The 18166-nt window shown below is 45.3% G+C and overlaps 1 protein-coding gene across 1 annotated transcript in view; it reads right to left on the reverse strand.

Annotated features, from left to right (window-relative positions):
- LOC138492142 (trichohyalin-like) overlaps positions 1–18166 on the reverse strand; it is a 782601-nt gene that overhangs the window by 57248 nt on the left and 707187 nt on the right. Inside the window, exon 25 of the mRNA XM_069619133.1 lies at positions 1669–1747. Within this exon, the coding sequence (XP_069475234.1) occupies positions 1669–1747 (79 nt within the window). The remainder of the gene's footprint in view (positions 1–1668; positions 1748–18166) is intronic.

Here is an 18166-nt window from a genome sequence, read left to right on the forward strand (position 1 = left end):
CAATACCTTCATCATTGTTGTGTCCAGTACTGCGCTGAAGAATTTAAACTACATAGTCAGGAGCAGATTCAACTTTTTCATATTCTGGGAAAAACTGTGCAACCAACCAGTATAAATAGCGTCCCCTCTGCACTCTGCAACTTCACTAACTAGATCAATTATAGCTCAATACTTACCATATGAAATGTGGCCCTTACCATTGCCATCAGCTTGGTGAAAACCTCAAAGATGATGTTCGTCCAAAGGACAACACGTTAAAATGCCAATGCTGGTCCAAGACACGCTACTTTCTGCATGCTTAGAAAATCAGGACACTAAAATAAGTGCTCTGGAGGTCCAGAGACATGCATGCAGGAGCAAGGGCACCAACACGGGTTTTGGACGTTGATCATGAGCTTTGCCATCGATCATTTGCTTTACAGTTGGTATATGGGGGTGCCTGTGAAATGAACAGAACAAATAGCATGAACAGGTGGGAGGGGCTCAGCAGGGAGACTAGATCAGGCAGTTCTGCTCTGGGGTCTGGTAGAGGTGGTACTGCCATATCAGGGACATCTAAGAGTTGAGGTGTTACCCTCTACCTACTATTGGCAGTGCAATCAACCTACCAAACTGTGTGCTTAAAAATTGTGCAATGCCTACACTGTACACAGCCTATCAAAACTATGTGGTGGACCGCTTACACAAAAAGAGTGCTACAGTCCAAAGGCCACATCATGCATTCCGAAGCAAAGAACACTGGACACAAAAAGAAGGTTGCTTTTCAACTACATTCCAGAGAAGCACCTTGATCTTTTTCTGTCACAAGTGCACTGCGAGAAAGCAAAACGTCTCTTCAGCACTATTTTACAACAGGGACCAGTCTAATCTCTGTGAATGCTTATTTCATGAGACAATTTGCTAATGGGTTTCTTGTTTTGTGCGTTTCATAATTTCAGGGTTTTTTTTTGTAAAGAGAGTTAGCATGGCATTGTGTTGTACTCGTACAAACGTTAATCATAAGCAGATTCTTTTTCTGATGGTTGGGCGGGCGCACAGAGGAGGTACTATGCAGGACGTGCCCATTCAAAAGATTCTAGAAGGCTGCTTTGAAACACGCTCCAGTCTGGTCCCCAGTTCTGAGGGATGTCTGGTGGAAAGGGGACTATGGAGTAGAATATCAGTGTCACTATATTGAGTACGTTTTCCGTTTCTTTTACATTCGGACACAGCATATAATTGTCAGTCCCAGGTCTGAGGTCAGAGGGATGGAAGGGGATCAGTCACACCGATGTCAGGAAGGAATGAGTGGCATCAGCGACAATGAAGTGGCTATTAATACAAATAAAAATAAAAAAGAACAAAGCAAAAATTAAACATGGAACCACTACATGCCTGATGGCAGATTAACCTGTCCTAAGGAAAAGCGAATACAGACAAACTTAATTAAAGTGAACAAAAAGCTAAACACGTGAGACTAGCTCTTGCATAGGATAATGCTGCATAGAGTTCCTTTTAACAGCCAAGAGTTTTTACAGTAAATGCTCAATGCAGCGGTTTGGGTAATTAGGAGGGTGGGCAATTGTCTCTATTAGGATTTGTTCTATACTCTTTTCTTTTGCCATTACTGACTCGGAAACATGTTAGCAGCTTCTGTAACAAGAAGTGGGATCCAAGTTTCTCCTTTACCATTGAAAGTCGTTGCATTTCCCCATCCAGTGAGTCTGGGTTCCGATAGTTGTTAGTTGGTTTGTTTCGGGAGAAGCGTCTGTAAATACAAAACATTCTGTCACATACAATCCATCGTGGAGTCCTGAGAGCTTGGGCAATAACTAAAGGATCAACAACTTTCCAGAAAGCTGGACTATTAATTCCCCATCAGAAGAGGACCAATCCCAGGACACCATGCTGAGGCAAGACCCACTTTACCATCCCGTCCATGGGATGCAAAAGGCATTATGGTAATACTTGATTTTCTTACCACACTACCCTTTTTGCTGTGCAGCACTGCCATGTATTACCTTTCATATTCGGAGGTCTTCACGTGCTGCCACATGTTTCCACTTTGCTCCAGAAGCAAAGTAACACCATCAGAATCCAACCACAAAGAGAACCAACTGCCACCATATTAAGAGAACACTGCATTGTTTCATTGGAAAATGTTAAAGCCCAAAGGTCTCGCTGAAGTTAAAAGCAAACAGAGTCCAGAAACCATATCTAGCAGGGAAGTAGGTTTAAATATTAGCATTTCCATCTTTAGACATGTTAGTGTCCAGAGTCAGTGAGGTCCAGCTCCAGCACCACAGGGAGGTTCAGTGGACATGCATAATGATTTATATGAGACCATGCACACAAGTGGTCGACCCTACAATTCAAAAGGATGCGACTATATGCATGTAGGGATAATCTGACACTGGTTTATCCATTTAGGGCTGCTTATTGTCTGACCCTTTCGGGGCTGGAGCTGGACAATCACTGGTCTAGCAAGATATGAGCTAAAGGAGGGCAGAGACAGGTGAAAAGTCCTGTCACCCCCTGTTCATATTCTAAAGCATAAACAAATATCCCTTCAAAGCATGTTAATGTGTTTGAAACCTAGAGTGTTAAGTAGAACAGTAATTAGTAGCAGAAACTCCAAACTGTAAAAATCACCTACAACTTTTAAGAAGGAAGGTGGTCTCAGAAGCAAGCTTTCAATACACCAACCTCTCACCAGTTCTCATACTAGAATATTTGGAAGAGGAATTAATGAAAACTGTTTGCGATGCAAAATCGAAAAATTGTGGTTTAATTAAAGACGCCTGTTAAGTTATGCAAGTGATGCTTCTTTCCCAAAATAAATGATGGGAAGATGACTCGCCTGCATATCCTATAACTCCAAGTGAATCTTTACATGCTTCTTGTTGACAGTGTGCTTCAAAAATCACATTACAAGTGTTGGTATGACTCCAACACTTATAACCAGTGCTAGGATTTGATTATCATATTCCCAATCAGAGAGTCCATCTGTATTATTTGAATCAAAGTTTGCTAAGGTTCCACAGACTATTTTACTTTCTTTTGAGAACATCTAGGGAAGTGCATAGATTTTGGCAATCCTTGATACAAACAAATCCCTGTGTCTTCTTTCAGGCATTAACTATGCAACTTCACCTCTTCTCTGGGACCATAGCAAGCTTCCATGCGAATCCTATTGCTGGAGGGTGAAAATAAAAAGAGGCTTAGAAGGCACTTGCCACAGAACCCTTAAAGGAATCCTCAAATCATGCTGTGAATGGGTCGGTTTGATGATAGCTTTATCAACATATGGTCAAAACTATACAACCTTTTCAAATATAGGGGCAGGCCAAGGGTGCAGTGTTGTGCGAGGCAGAACCGCAGGGAACTCTGCCCGTTTGATACGTAGCGCATTGCGCTACGTTCCATGCATCGGATACTTTAAGAACCGAGGATCAGACCCACTGCGGCAAAGCCTGCGCAAGCCAAGGGCACGGTGTTCAGCGACGCAGGACACGCTGGCCATTTGATACGTAGCACGTTGCGCTACGTTCCACACATTGGATCCTTTAAGAACCAAGGATCAGACCCTCTGCTGCAAAGCCTGTGCAGGCCAAGGGCGTGGTGTTGTTTAACACATATGTTTGGTGACTAACGGATGCAGCCCAGAGGGCGAGTACGTTGCACAGCCGTTAACCATCAGCAACCGTACGGTAAGAAAGGTGCGAGCAGGGGGAGCAGCCATTACTGCTCTCTACTAAACTGCTCTGCTTTGCATGTACTTCCACTTAAAAGCTTGGCTCAACATACACTGTCTCCACGCACCTATTAGGCTTCCTCTCTCAGGGTTGCCTCAGTTTGTGTTCCCTACTGTTTCTTTGCGCTTTCCCCCTCTAGGTGTGTTGTTCCTGTGCTGTTACCTTCACTCTGCTTCTGTTATGCCTCCTAGGTCTTTTCTCCCCCTCTCTAGGTTCCCCCCTCTGTGTTTACTGTTGGTAATTGTCGGTTGTACTTTACATTCTGCTTCTGTTGTATCCCATAGGTATTTTTTCCCCCTCTAGGTTCCCCCCTCTGTGTTTACTGTTGGTAATTGTTGGTTGTACTCTACCTGTCTACCTCCTCTGCCCTTTCTCCTGTGTGCACGCCCAGACTGTTGAGTCTACGTGCTTGTCCTTCTCAGGCCATTCCTTACTGGGCCTCCCTCTGTGTCAACCTCCTCCCTCTGCAAGATCCCACCCAGTGCATTCTGTGTGGCGTAGTTCTGTGCTGTGCTTCCTCTCCTCTCTCTTGTCCCCCTCTCGCTTGTCCGTCTCCTCTCTACCTACACCCCTCTATGGTACATCTTCGGTAACTGCTTTTCTATCACCTATCTATATCCCTCTCACAATGTCAGGAAGGAAGAAGTTAAAGAAGGACATCCCGGTCTCCAATCCAGGCCTTCCCATCGCTGCCACCAATGTCAGTGCCTCCTCCAGACAGACTCCCACTGACATCCTCTTTGTCATTCCCTCTCCTGATCTATGGACCCTACATATGGTCGCTGTTCTCTCTCCTTTCTCTACATCTCGCATTAATGGTGGCACAAGATGGGAGGTCTTCTTGGCCTCCTTCCTGTCCTCCAAAACCATAATTAATTTTTCTGTAAATGAGACCAAATTGGTCAAGGGCACTCATTCCAACCTCCTCCTCCTGCATAGGCGTCCCACATGTCTTATCAACTTCCTCCCTTCTCCTGCTACTCTATCTACAACCTCTCTGGCCCCTCAGCCACCTTTCCTCCTCTAACTCTCGAGCTCCTTTGCCACTTACTTCCACCAATGCTGCCTCCTCTGTGGCTCTTCCCTCTGCCTCCTTCCTGTGCCCTTTTTCACCTAGCAATACCTCTACCACCTCTCTGGCCCTCTGCCACCTCCCTCATCTACCACTCCAGCTCCTCTGACACTCACCTCCTCCTCTGCTGCCTCCTCTCTTGGGCACCTCTGCCTCTTCCACTGGGTGCACCTCTCTCCTGTGCCCCACCCCAGAAGTCTTTCAAAGTGGCAATCTGATTCACGTAGATACTCTCAATGCTCACTCTGCAGTCAAACACTGCTCTGACATCTGGCTCCTCCTCGAAGAACTTGATCTGGATGTTCTCGCTCTCACTGAGACTTGGTACATGGCCAGCTCCGTCACAAGTTTTGACACTCTCCTCCATGATGGCTACAAGATCCTCTCTGAACCCAGGACCAATCAGCCTGGAGGTGGAGTGGCCCTGATCTTCCCTGAGTGGGTTCATGCCTCTATCATTCCCACCTATGCTTACTCCTCCTTTGAATGCCTGGTCTGCAGGCTCTCTATCTCTCCTGGCCTCTCTCTGACTGTGGCAACCATCTACAGGCCACCTGGCCAGGTCGTCCTCTTCCTCTCTGAATGGGTGGATCTCTCCTCCTCTCTCCTTACCTCTAAGCTTATCTTCCTCTGGGATTTCAACATCCAACTGGACTCCTCTAACCACTCTGGCCTTCCGCAACCTTTGCGACCCTCTCTCCCTCTCTATTCTTCCCTCTGGTCTGACACACTCAGCCAGAAAAACCTTGGATGTTCTTCTCTCCTCAGACATCCACCTCTCCAACCCACTCACTACTCCACTCTCTTGGACTGACCATTTTCTGCTCTCATCTCACATGAAGCTATTTGTCCCCCTGGCAAAACCTACTCCAGCACTGCCGCCTTCCTTCGTGGTCATTCGACCGATCAAGTGGGTGTCAGTCACCGATTTTGCCTCTTCTTTCTCTCCTCCTCCTACCCCTGCGGCTGACTCCCACTCTGACACAGCCCTCCCCAACCTTCATCTCTCTATCTCCAATGCTCTCAATATCCTTTCCCCTGTTATGAGGATACATCTGAAGCCTACCTCCAAGTGCAATTCTTGGTATGATTCCCACCTAGCCGCTCTGAAACGCAAGTGCAGAGCTGCCGAGCGGAAGTCGGGGGCTTCGGGCACATCCTCTGACAAACAGGCTGCCTGCACCAAAGGCAATAAAGAATCTCCATCTTCTCCAAGAAGAGGGTCAACATTCAAGCCTGCATTTGTGCGGCTTCTAACAGAAGGGCCAAACTTTTTAAAATCTGCAATGAGCTGGCCAATCCGATTGCAGTCTTTACCTCTCCTGTTCCTTCTCAGGCCCTCTGTACGGCCCTGGCTTCTCATTTCACCACTAAAACTCAGGACATCCGCTCCACGCTATCCTCCTCTCCTCATGTCTCTCCCTCTACCTCTCTCAGGCCCCCTCCGTCCACCTTTCCCTCTTCTCTCCACTCTCTCCTATAACACCTGATGATGTTTCTACACAAGTCCAGTCTATGAAAATTTCCTCCAAACAGGTGCTCCACTGCTCCTCCAGAACCATCAAGGACAACATTGTTTCCCTCGCTCCAGCCTTGTGCAATCAATTTCTGCAATCATTCCTTTGCCACTATCTTTCTCTTCTCAAGCACTCCCTTGAAAAAGCCTTCTGCTGATGCTTCTGGCCCGGCCAACTATCGACGGATCTCCATCACTCCTTTCCTGGGCAAACTACTGGAGAAACTGGCCATGTCTCAGCTAATCCTCCACACTGAATCTGATGGTTATCTCCATGGCCATCAGTCTGGCTTCAGATCGGCCAGAAGCACCGAAACTGCTCTCCTGAACTCGCGTGAAGATCTGCTCTACAACCTTGACTCCAGCTCTCACTCTATCCTCCTCCTCCTCCTCCTCCTTGACCTCTCCTCTGCCTTTGCCACAGCCAATCACGCTACCCTAATCAACCATCTCCATGTGAACCTTGGGATCACTGGTCAGGCTCTGGCACGGCTGACCACCTTCCACTTGGACCGACCCTCCCAAGTCCAACTTGGGCCCTTTCTCTCCACCCCCTCTCTTTCCACATGTGGTGTTCCCCAGGGCTCTATCCTCTCACAGTGGCTCTTCAATGTCTATCTGCCCCCCTGGCACACCTGATCTCTACTTTCTTCTCTAACTTTCAGTGTTATGTGGATGACCCACAGCTCTCTTTCTGACTACCTTCAGCCTCCACGCTCATTCCTGACTGTCCCATATTCAGGGATGGTGCATCTTTAATGACCTCTGCCATAATGCCAGTAAGACATAGATCTTTCTCATTGGGACCCCTGCTCCCGCCTTTCCCATCTACCTCTGGCCAGCCTACTTGGCCCCACTCCCCTCACCCTCCCGCAAGGCAAAAAAAACCTTGGCGTTATCTTCTACTCCATGCTCTCCTTTTTTCCACACATCACGGACATTGCCAAGAAGGCCCACTTCCAGCTGCACCTCCTCAGTGATATCCTACTTTTTATCACCTTCCCCCAGAAACTCACTGTCTCTAGAGCTCTGGTTCTCTCCAGGTTGGACTACTCCAACAGCTTCTTTCTCAATCTTCCTAACTCAACCCTTTGCCCTTTTCAACTAATCCAGAACAGGACAGCAAGACTTATCCTTTGCCTGAAGCCCAGGGACTGCATCTCTCCAGTTCTGAAATGTCTCCACTAGCTACCGGTGGTTGCGAGGATCGAGTTCAAGATACTCTGCATCATCCACAAGGCTTTCTGGGGCTGTCACCCTCTCTATATCCAACACCCTCTTCCTAAATACCTTCCTTCTAGAGCCCTCCGCTCAGCTACCTCAAACTCTCTCCGGGTCAGATGCTTCTCCAAACAGAGAGTGGAGGTAGATCTCTCTCCTCTGCGGGAGCCTCCCTCTGGAATAGCCTCCCTGCCCCTCTCAGACTTGAGCCGGATCACTGGTAGTTCTGGAAGCTGCTCAAGACCTTCCTCTTCTCTTCTTCCTTCTCTCTCCCTCTCCTCTGCTAATCTACCTGTCCGTTCGTCCTGACTGGTGGCATGGTTGCCCTCAGATTCACACCGGGTGCCACGTCCACCTCCCCTTGACCAGTCACCCTGCATTACGTTTAGGCCTACCCATCACTTCCCGTCTGGGACTGCACTTGTGTAATCCTCTGCCGTCCTCGCACTTACTCAGAGCCCTGCTGCCCTGACTGCACTTGCCCCTTCCCTGCACTTTCTCGTTGCACTCGCATGAGTTCAATGTATCAATGCCTAGTAAGATCGTTTGTTTTATCATACCTCTCCTCCTTTGTCTTGTGGCGCCTAGAAACACTTGTGTAAAGGCGTGTTACAAATACCATATTATATCATAGTATATAAAGAAGACTATGAAGGTAAGTATGATTCAGTGGTAGACCAATATTAAAAAAAATATTTTCATTGTTCGCACTTGCATAAACCGTGCTCCAGTCTCAGACAGTAATACGGACACCCGAAAGGAAACACACATTCTATAAGAAACAAATGTACAATTACACTAAACTAAGTACTGTTAATTTTGTGTATATATTGTGTGTACAATTGTGAAAATAATTTAATTGAATTGAATACAATCAATACACATGAACATTTCACATATATAAATATATCTTTACAACATTTTTCTGTCTTTTTAAATCAATTTAGACATTCATCGCGGAAAATCATCATTAAAACTATCTTACTATCTAACAATCTAGTTAGCAGTTTCGGACACTACAATGAGGTTAAAAACACAGAGGGGGAACATTCCTATTTTTGGAATTCTTGAACAAACATTTGTCAGAACATCAATGCACACTTTTTCAATTGCTGTAGATTAGTCCATGTTGAAACAAATTCTCGATTATGACGTATTGATATGTGGAATACAAGTAATTATGTAAATACTTCTGGATATGGCCCACTGTAGAAAACAAACCTAAATGTGGCCGAAAGGCAAGAGAAATAACAATATTCTGTTGCCAAAGGAAATAAAAAACCTTATTTCTTCTTGCGACAACAACGGTTCTGAATTTTTTCAAATCCATCTATCTTCCACTAATGGACAGGCACATTAGGTCCTAAAAAACAGAACAGTGTTGCTGGAGTGTAATGATCTAGTAAATGTTTGGGGAAAACTGTGATGCGTTGAATTGATAAGGAATAGTGTTACCTCAATTAGTATGTTAAAAGTTTTGAAGACCTTGCTGGGTCATTTTAATTCCCCATTTTAGTTTTTCATATGTACCTCAAGCTGGTGAACACTGCAATATAAATATCAAAGATCAAAATAAATTTGCCAAACATTCCAAGTACTACTCTTTATATAACGAATTGAGTTACCTTTGTTATGGTGTCCACTTGCATTGAACAAGTAATAATAATGCACTGATCATTCAGAAATTAGGAGGATTTTTTTACCATTATTTATTAGGAAACCTAGAACGTAAAGAATTGAATGTCAGGCCTAATTGTGTTAATATCCTGAAAATGATATGCTTATGAATATGAAAGGTAGGGGCAAGAAGTATCTAAGTTCTGCTTACGTATGGTCTGAGTAGCTCAAAGGGAATACTGTGATGGGGACAAATACTGATGATGCCAAACCAATCTGTGTTTCGTGGTGCTTCTTTAAACATAATCATGCGCAGGAAACGGAATGACATTATCGCGTCCTGCTCATCTTTGAAAAAAAAAAATATTTTTCATTTTCAAACCATTACGATATGGTCAAATAATAGAATTTCAAATGGAGACCAATTCAAAGTGTTAAGACATAACATTTGCTTGTCAATATGCTTGTCAATATGGAGGATCTTATGTGGAAGTAATGGAGCCATTTCTCTCCATGATTGCTCCATGATGGTTCTACCAATTGCCCTGTCTAGAGAAGGGTTCTGTGTCGGAGGCGGCCTCTGAGGAGAATACGTTAACGGAAGAGGTGTGGCTTGACGCGGTCCGACGAACTGGTGGGTCCTTTCCTCGAGCCTCGAGCCCGTGATTCCGGCAGCCAGCAGCCCGTCTCGTTTGAGTGTGCGAGCGAGCCTGTGCTGGGCGGAAGCGGAGAACAACGCCGGGAGAAGGCCTGGAGAAAGCAAGGGAGAGGGACTGAGAGAGGGAGAGGCCCCGCTTGCAGGACATCAGGTGAGAGGTGAAAAGTGAGAGCCGCATCGCGACGCGCCGTGCCGTGTACCGGGTTGCTCCGGAATTGTGCCTAATATCCCACACCACGGCACGGCGGCGAGCAAAGCTATCGGCGGTGCCTAACTCTCGCGGCCCTTCTGCCCCACTGCCCCAATTGGGGCCCCCCTCTATACATATAAGGGGCCATTAGAAAGAGGTGGTGTGGCACCTCCAGCACCCCCCCAGAGACTGAAGGGGGCAGACGGCAGTTTCCTCACCTGACTAACCTCTCCCCTTGATAGGAGGAGGGGTTGGTGTCAGAGGTGACAGGGAGGCACCTACAAGTGGTGCAGAGGCATCCAGCATAATCCTACCCTACCCTGAGCTGTACCGGGGAAAAGGGGGAACCCTCTATCCATACTTAGGGACTGAGGGCCCACCTAAGAGACGGGCGCTATAGCCCTCGGGTCGATTGGCAAAGGGGGGTCTATAAGTTAAGCGGAAAAGCAACTTTGCCCCCCCACGTGAACCGAGGGGAATCACCACACCACGCAAACACCGGACCTTTCTATCTTTAATCTGGAAAGCAAAGAGAACTACAACACAGATATGCAGCGGGGCAGAAGAGCCACCCATTCAATATACAATTTACGTAAAAATAAGTGCCCATCCATGAAGGAATCCAAAGAGTGTCTTAAGAAAGGGGGAAAACCCAAAAAGAATGCTAAAAATGCTCTACCTGTGATGCAAGGGGCTATAACCGAATTCTTCCCGGTGAATCCTCCCCCGGCCGTTAATTCAACAGTAATTGAGGACTCGACAGCACCGACACACAACGATGGCATCTTTTTAAACACCTCCAATTTTGATGACATAGATAACAATTCTCTTCTGGATCTATGCCCGACCATACAGAAAGGGATGCAGACCCAAACTCCGATGAAGCCAAACAGTGGCATAATCCCCACCAAAGACAGTAGCATGAATGATCTTACAGGGGAACATCGTTCGCCGGAAAGGAGCGGACGATTATCTGCATCTCCTAACTTAGTAATGACATCGATGGAGGACGATCCAGATAACTTAACGGCAGACAACATCGACCTTCACCCTAGTCCATCAAAGATAATTGAGCTCCAATCATCGGTGGCGGCCCTGCAATTTGCCCTCAAGATACTGCTACAGATGTCGGGACGCATTTTGGCCAACACCAACGCTATCACTATAGCCTTAGGCCCCAAAGGACTCCCACGAGAAGAGGCTGAAATGAATCTTTCAGCTGCATTATTCACAGCAGACGTGATTAATGAACATGACGTGGAGATGGAAGAAAACGAGGGGCCAAATGTATCCAATAATAACAGCATAATTGAGATACCTCTAGAAGAGGGGGAGGAACGGGAGAAGGAATATAGCCCCCATGCCCCCCTTACCCGCAAACAGCGCAGACTGGCAAAAAAGGCACTGAAGAATATGCCAGTGGTCATAGGTATCCAATCTCCCATATTGGATTCGAAATCAGCACCGGAGACACGGTCGAAAAAGGCTAGGAAAAGAATGGTGAGAGCAGCCCAACGGGTGGCTAGGGCTAAGGGTCCCCTGTCAGATTGGGTGATACCTGAAGAGAAGGCTACTGAAGCGGACGATAATGACATACCTGTGCTGTGTGAAGAGCCTGACCAGGAAACCAGCATTTATACACAGCCGGAGTATGTGCTTGAGACACAGGCGTCAGGGGAACCCGGGGAGCCACCATCATTAGAGCCGAAGAATGCAGCGAACGACACAGCTTCTAATCGCATTTGCTTCATCAAGAACCTATATCCTAGTGGCAAAAACCCCTGGTTAGCACGCTCTGAGTTGCTTGCTAGACTATACCACATATCCCAACTGCGTGTTTTAAAATCCGAGGACTTTCTTTTCATTGAACCACTTGGCTGCCCAAATACCAACGTCTCGGCCATACATTGTACCTTTCCAACTACGACGCAGTTAATCAGGAATCACAAAGAGGACATGTTAGCAGTGGACATTGAGATTGATGTGGACCCCATGAAGAAGGACCTCTCATCAAAACCAGAAGACATTATGCCCGCAGTGCCGGCTGAGACTGTACCTAAAATGGGGGAGGGGGATAACCTTGCACTGGCTGAAATACAGCAAGCCTTGAAATCGCTGCTAGAACATATCCCTCAAATGTTAAAGAACCACTGATGTTTTTCATTACTCTCTTGGAACTGTAGAGGCTTTTCTCATCTTCTGAGATCTGAGGGTTCGGCTGACCTACTGTCACAACATAGCTGTATCTGTCTCCAAGAGACATGGTCTCTCGACCCTTTGTTACTTGACGGCTTTGTTATATATCAAGCGGGGGCCAAACGTGGCAGTACGGGCCGTCCCTATGGGGGGCTTCTAACTGGGGTAATGAATGTGTTTACATCTCGTAAGATACAGTGTAAAGCCGAGGAGCAGCTCTTGGCAGTAGAAGTTGAACTATACGACGAAAGAGGGCTGGGAAGATATCTAGTAATCAACCTTTATAACCCCCCAGGAGAATTGAGGCGTGACTCGCTGCAGGAGGCGATCCAGGACCTGTTGTCTTCCTGGTGGTTGAGAGATGGAAATGTGGCCGTGATGATCATGGGCGACTTTAACTGCCACATGATTGATGAAACATCCATACCCCCTAACCCTGACCTTAACACCAGGTGTGAAATGACCCATGGAAAGAGAGAAGTTGAAGGGCTAGGCTGGCTACAATTGTTCGGCGCTTGGGACATGGCTATGATCAACGGTCGTACCAGGGGAGATCGACCGGGGAAACACACTTGGTCTAACGGTATCTCTTTTAGCACGTTAGACTATATATTCATGTGCCCCGAGCTACAGACAAGAGTTTCTGATATGACTATAAAGTACAACGAATTGAGCGACCATGCATCGCTACATTGCACTCTATGTATCCCTATTCCCTCATCAGTACCTCCTAATATAGGCAGTATTCAAACCAACTGTGCAAGTTCCAGAATTGTATGGTCCGAGAGAAATATAAGCTCCGCTACGGAAGCACTTAAATCTACGGCCATTCCAGATTTTCATGAGTTTGAAGACATGTCAATTAATGAGATCGAGGACTGGATACTCAAATTCTCAGGCCAGCACGCTACGGCCAATAAGGGTCATATGCTAAAGATAGGGGGGTACATACCCCGGTTCAACAGGGAAATTAGGGACGCTAAGAGAGGCCTCAGAGCGGCTATCCGAGGCCTGAAACCGATGAATTTACCAGGAGCCCTATACCGGGAGAAACTAAAGATAATCAAAAATAGATATAGAGCAGACATCAAATATATCAAGAGCTCTGAAAAAAACAGCAGGTATCAGAAGCTAGTACAAACGATCTGCACTAGAAATTCTCACGGCATTTGGTCGCTCCTAAACGAGAACAGAGAGAAGGCCAAAGCCCCCTTGGTGAAACCAATAAGTAAGGAGGCATGGGAAAAGTTTCTATTAGATCGGAACTCAGGAGGGATAGAAAACATGAGTAGCGCTATGGTGAAGGCTCCTTTCCTGATGCCCTTTGACATCTCTGTAGAAGCAATAATGAACAAAATAGTGGCCCTCAAATCCTCCAGAGCCCCTGGACCCAATGGACTAGCCAACGTAGTGATTAAGAGCCATCCTCTATTTTGGGCCGACTTGTTTGCGCTACTTTTCAATAAAATATTAGAGCAGGGGGCAATCCCCAGATCATGGCAAACGGCCATTCTTGTCCCGGTATTCAAAAAAGGTAGCCGTTTGGATCCTAATAATTATAGGCTATTATCCATGTTAGACATCTCTGGTAAGTTATTTGCCTCGTTGCTACTTAGTGAGTTGCAAAAATGGGTGGATAATTCAAAAATACTCAGTAGATTCCAATGCGGGTTTAGGCGGGACTTCTCCACCGCACATAACCTCTTGGTCATGGATATACTGCGTACACGGGCACTTAGTAAGGGACAGCCCCCGTTGTACGCCCTATACATTGACTTCAAGGCCGCATTTGACTCGATCCCCCGAGGGAGACTATGGGCCAAGCTAGAAAAATTGGGATGCCCGATAGGTCTGCTATATTACCTAAACTTACTCCATCACAACACCACTGCATGCCTTAGATTAAACCAGGAAGGACACTTGACCAGAAGGGTGACACAAGACAGTGGGGTAAAGCAGGGATGCGTCACTGCACCCCTTATTTACAATCTGTATGTGTACGACATCCCGGCAGCCCTGGCTGAGGTCGACAATTGTCCACCTAAAGTCGGGGAAGCACCTTGCACAGTACTTGCATACGCGGACGATCTGGTTATCTTTGATAACACCATAGGTGGCTTAAGACGTTCTGCTACTTCTCTCTGGGACTACGCCAGAATTAATGGCATAGTGATTAACCTGGATAAGACAAAAGTACTAAGATTCACGAGGAAAAGAACAACTCGCGTGAATCTGATGGTACATGGTAACCTTATACCTTACGCTCCATCCTACCGCTACTTAGGAGTTGACATTGAGCCCCTAGGCGACTATGCACTTTGTAGACAGGGGCGAATCACAAGAGCAATGCAAGTCACCTCACTTATATCTGCCTTCACAAACAAGCAGGGTGGCTTCACTCTATGGGGGACGCGTCATCTCTACATTCAAGTGTTTGCACCCATGATCGTGTATGGACTTGAATCACTGCTTACTATGGATCTAGGGTGGTTACAAGTGCTGGAGGGTAAGTTCTGGAGACGAATCTTGGGACTACCTCCGGGGACACCGATGGCACTGATTAGATTAGAGCTGGGCCTTCCCTCCCTCAAGGTTATGAGGAAAAGAGCTGGTTTCCACCTCAAGATGATAAGTGACTCTAGCAACCCCTTACTATCTGTGATCCACCAGGAGGTGATTAAAAAATATTCCACCTCTCCCTTCAACAAAAATATGGTTGAATTTTTCACTGAGATTGGTTGGATACACAGAGAGACTATGGTCACAAAAGAAACTATACATGCATTAGGTAATAAAATAGACAGATGGGACTGGCTAGAGAATTTTGCGCACATAAGTAAACTTGAGACATATCATTTTGTCAAATATCGGCTGTATAATTATATGAAGCCTCAAGCTTACTTTTCTCTCTGCCCCTCCAGGAAACTCAGACGCTTCATCATTCTGTTTAGACTAGAACAATTACCTACTTTGTATATCAGAGGGGCCTGGGAGAAAATCCCGATGGACAAGCGTATATGTCGTCTCTGTAAATCCCCAGACTGTCTTGAGACTGCTAGACACCTCCTCACGTGATGTCAGACGCTGAGAGATACTATCCTCCGCCATCTGGGCGATTTTGTACACGACTGTGTAACAATACATGATATGTCTTTCTGGATTTATTGCACCAATACCAGCAATATGCACTTATTTATTGCACTCTATAACATTTGGCAACAAGTAGAACTTGGCCTTAAGGGAAGGGCGGAATCTACCCAAGATTGAGGAGCACAGGAAAATACTCAGAGACCCTTTATGGAGAGAGAAATTAGCTTCCCATGTAGTATATGCAATGATTTTTATCAAGTTAGAGTTTTTTTAATGTCGGTATGTATATATGATTATATTTGTTTTTTAGGTTTATGTACATTTTATATTGAGCACAACGTTATGTATATTGCAACATGTAAAATTGTATGTGTAAAGTCTGAATTTATTTTCATACTATATCACATTAAAGAATTAATTAATTAATTTCTTCTGATAGATCCCAAATGTGCTGCCTTAAAGTCAAGAAAATAGCTACCCTGTTGATAAAGCTAATCATTTGTGTTAGAAAATGTACAGGTGAACAATTATGCAAGTAGATTACCTTTTGCCTTTCAATGTTTTCGTTAAGCACATAAAGACAGCTTTGTGTTTTGAAGATACATTTTAGTTCTAATCTGCATTAGGTTTCTTCAATATTGTTTTGATTTGGTCCTCTGACTTTTAGTACAATGGTGCAATAGAAGTCGTTTTACTTGTGTGATGCTTCCACAAAGTGCCTGAGCAGTGGAGCTTTGAGAATGTTATTCTTAAGGCACCTCCTATGTTATATGTTAATAGCGCAAGCCGCAGGGGCAGACAATCATGTAAATTACATTTTTAGTTTCACAGTTATTAAACTCATTTCTTGTCCTTTTTCTTAAATGTTTTCTTAAAATGTTTTGAGAACATTACTTTATTAATAGTAGAATTTATTTATACAATAACAATTACTAAACAAAACAAACAACAACAATCAGTAATAAACAATAAACGATAAAGATACAAATATTAATATCAGCCTGAGTTAACAGCCCTCTCGGAATAGCTTTAGTTAAAACAATATTTATAATATTAGTTAATTGGTTCACTGGGCAGAGGGCGCTCATGATAACTCATGTCAAGTTTGTTCAGTCTTATATTTAAAGCTGTATTTATAAACTGAACCAAATTGCACAAAAACAGACTCAGGGTTAATCACTGTTATTTAGAAAGGACGTGGTTTCCTTACATGATCTAATGTGGTGACCAAGAAATTGTGGCTTTAGGCAGGTCTTCCTCTTAGTACGGTAAAACAGACACATCAGAAAGGAATTGACCAAATCTTGGTCAAACCCCATTCCACACAGGCATTTTTGTGAAACCCTCAGCCAGCTCATCCTTTTGAAGAGAGGAAGTAAATTCAGTCAGGCTGTAATTCGCAAACCTCTGCCAGAAGGAGATTTACTTTTGCTAATTGGCCCAGGTCTTACTTTTACCAGACATATTTGTCCCTACACTCAGAAGCTGTCGGGTACCATGGTTCCCAGCGCCATGCATGGCACTTACCGTGGCAACTCACAGAAAATGAAGGAAGTAGACCACAAGTCTCAGCTTGCTGAGCACACTGCACATGTCATGTACGCATCCGCTGATGCGGCATGGTATGCCGGTCTCAGGAGGCGGAAGTTGAACGAAGGAATAAAAGTTCTAGCATTCCACGTCTCTGTGCTCCTCAACCGTTAAACTCACAGTGAGTAGCAGGCAACCCACTCTCCTTCCCTTTGGTCGTTTTGAATCCTGCAACACTCAACCTATGTTTTTTCTGCCTTCTCGACTGCTTTGGATAACTGACTCTGCTCAGGTAAAGCTTTTGGTGAACGTTGTATGACCTTTGGATTTCTTCATAACAGAATGGATCTGGATTGCCCCTCATGGATTTGTTAACTTTGGATTGCTTTTGACTTTCAATTGCTTTTTGATTTTGGATTGCCTTGTTTTTTCTGGAACTTCCGTGGTTTCCCTTTGGTTTTTGTTTATCCTTCCCCTTTCCTCCCTCTTCCTATTTAGTGCACCCTGGTGCCGTCCGGGTGTTAGCTCTTGCCCTTTTTTCTTCTTCTATTGGTTAGTTCCCCTATACTGCTGCCCTGGACCTGCTCCTCACATACGCCAGGTAATTGATAAAAACATTGGGGATATGTAGAGCATTAGGTGGACCTTGCTGTTCCTTCCTGTGTTACTCACTGTATATGTTGTATTCCTTTTCAGCTTGGAGAGAGAGCTGGGTGGTGCACCTCCTAAATCCTTCCTTTTCCCCAGTCAGTCGGATAGCGGAGTTAGTATTATTTCTCCCTAACTGATATACTGAGAAGAAGACCAATCAGTTCATCTGGGGTCTGGCGCGTAACAGAATCTCCAAACTCTGCAACTGCATTCAGGTTGTCCAAGAGACCAAGTTGTAGCTTGGTGAAGTAGGTCAAATATCTAGTTTGTACTAGTGATTCAATACTCTGGAGTCCTAGCTCGATCCTAAGAGCGCTACTTGGGAAAACAGCGGGGGGAGACCCAATAATTGCAGCTCAAATGTGTTCTATACTATCTCCAAGGGCTTACAGTTACCGTGACCCCAGATTTCACTTTCATACAGCATAACTGGCGACACTTTCAATTTAAAGACTTCCATATATTTAGCAAACCTCAGTGCTTCATTTAAAAATAGATCCTGCTGAGCCCTTTTAGTCTGATGGTTGCCCTCTCTGCCTGGCATTTTATAGGGGTGGTCCATGGGCCATTCCTTGTAAACATCAAGCCTAGGTAGACATAGGAATTCACAACTTCAATAGGCTACCCTTTTATTTTCCACATGTGAGTTCTCCCCTGTTGGCCAAAGATCATGATTTTATTGGAACCACTC

Source organism: Ambystoma mexicanum, chromosome 10 (genome assembly GCF_040938575.1).
Source record: "Ambystoma mexicanum isolate Mex_15411 chromosome 10, UKY_AmexF1_1, whole genome shotgun sequence".
Taxonomy (NCBI): Eukaryota; Metazoa; Chordata; class Amphibia; order Caudata; family Ambystomatidae; genus Ambystoma; species Ambystoma mexicanum.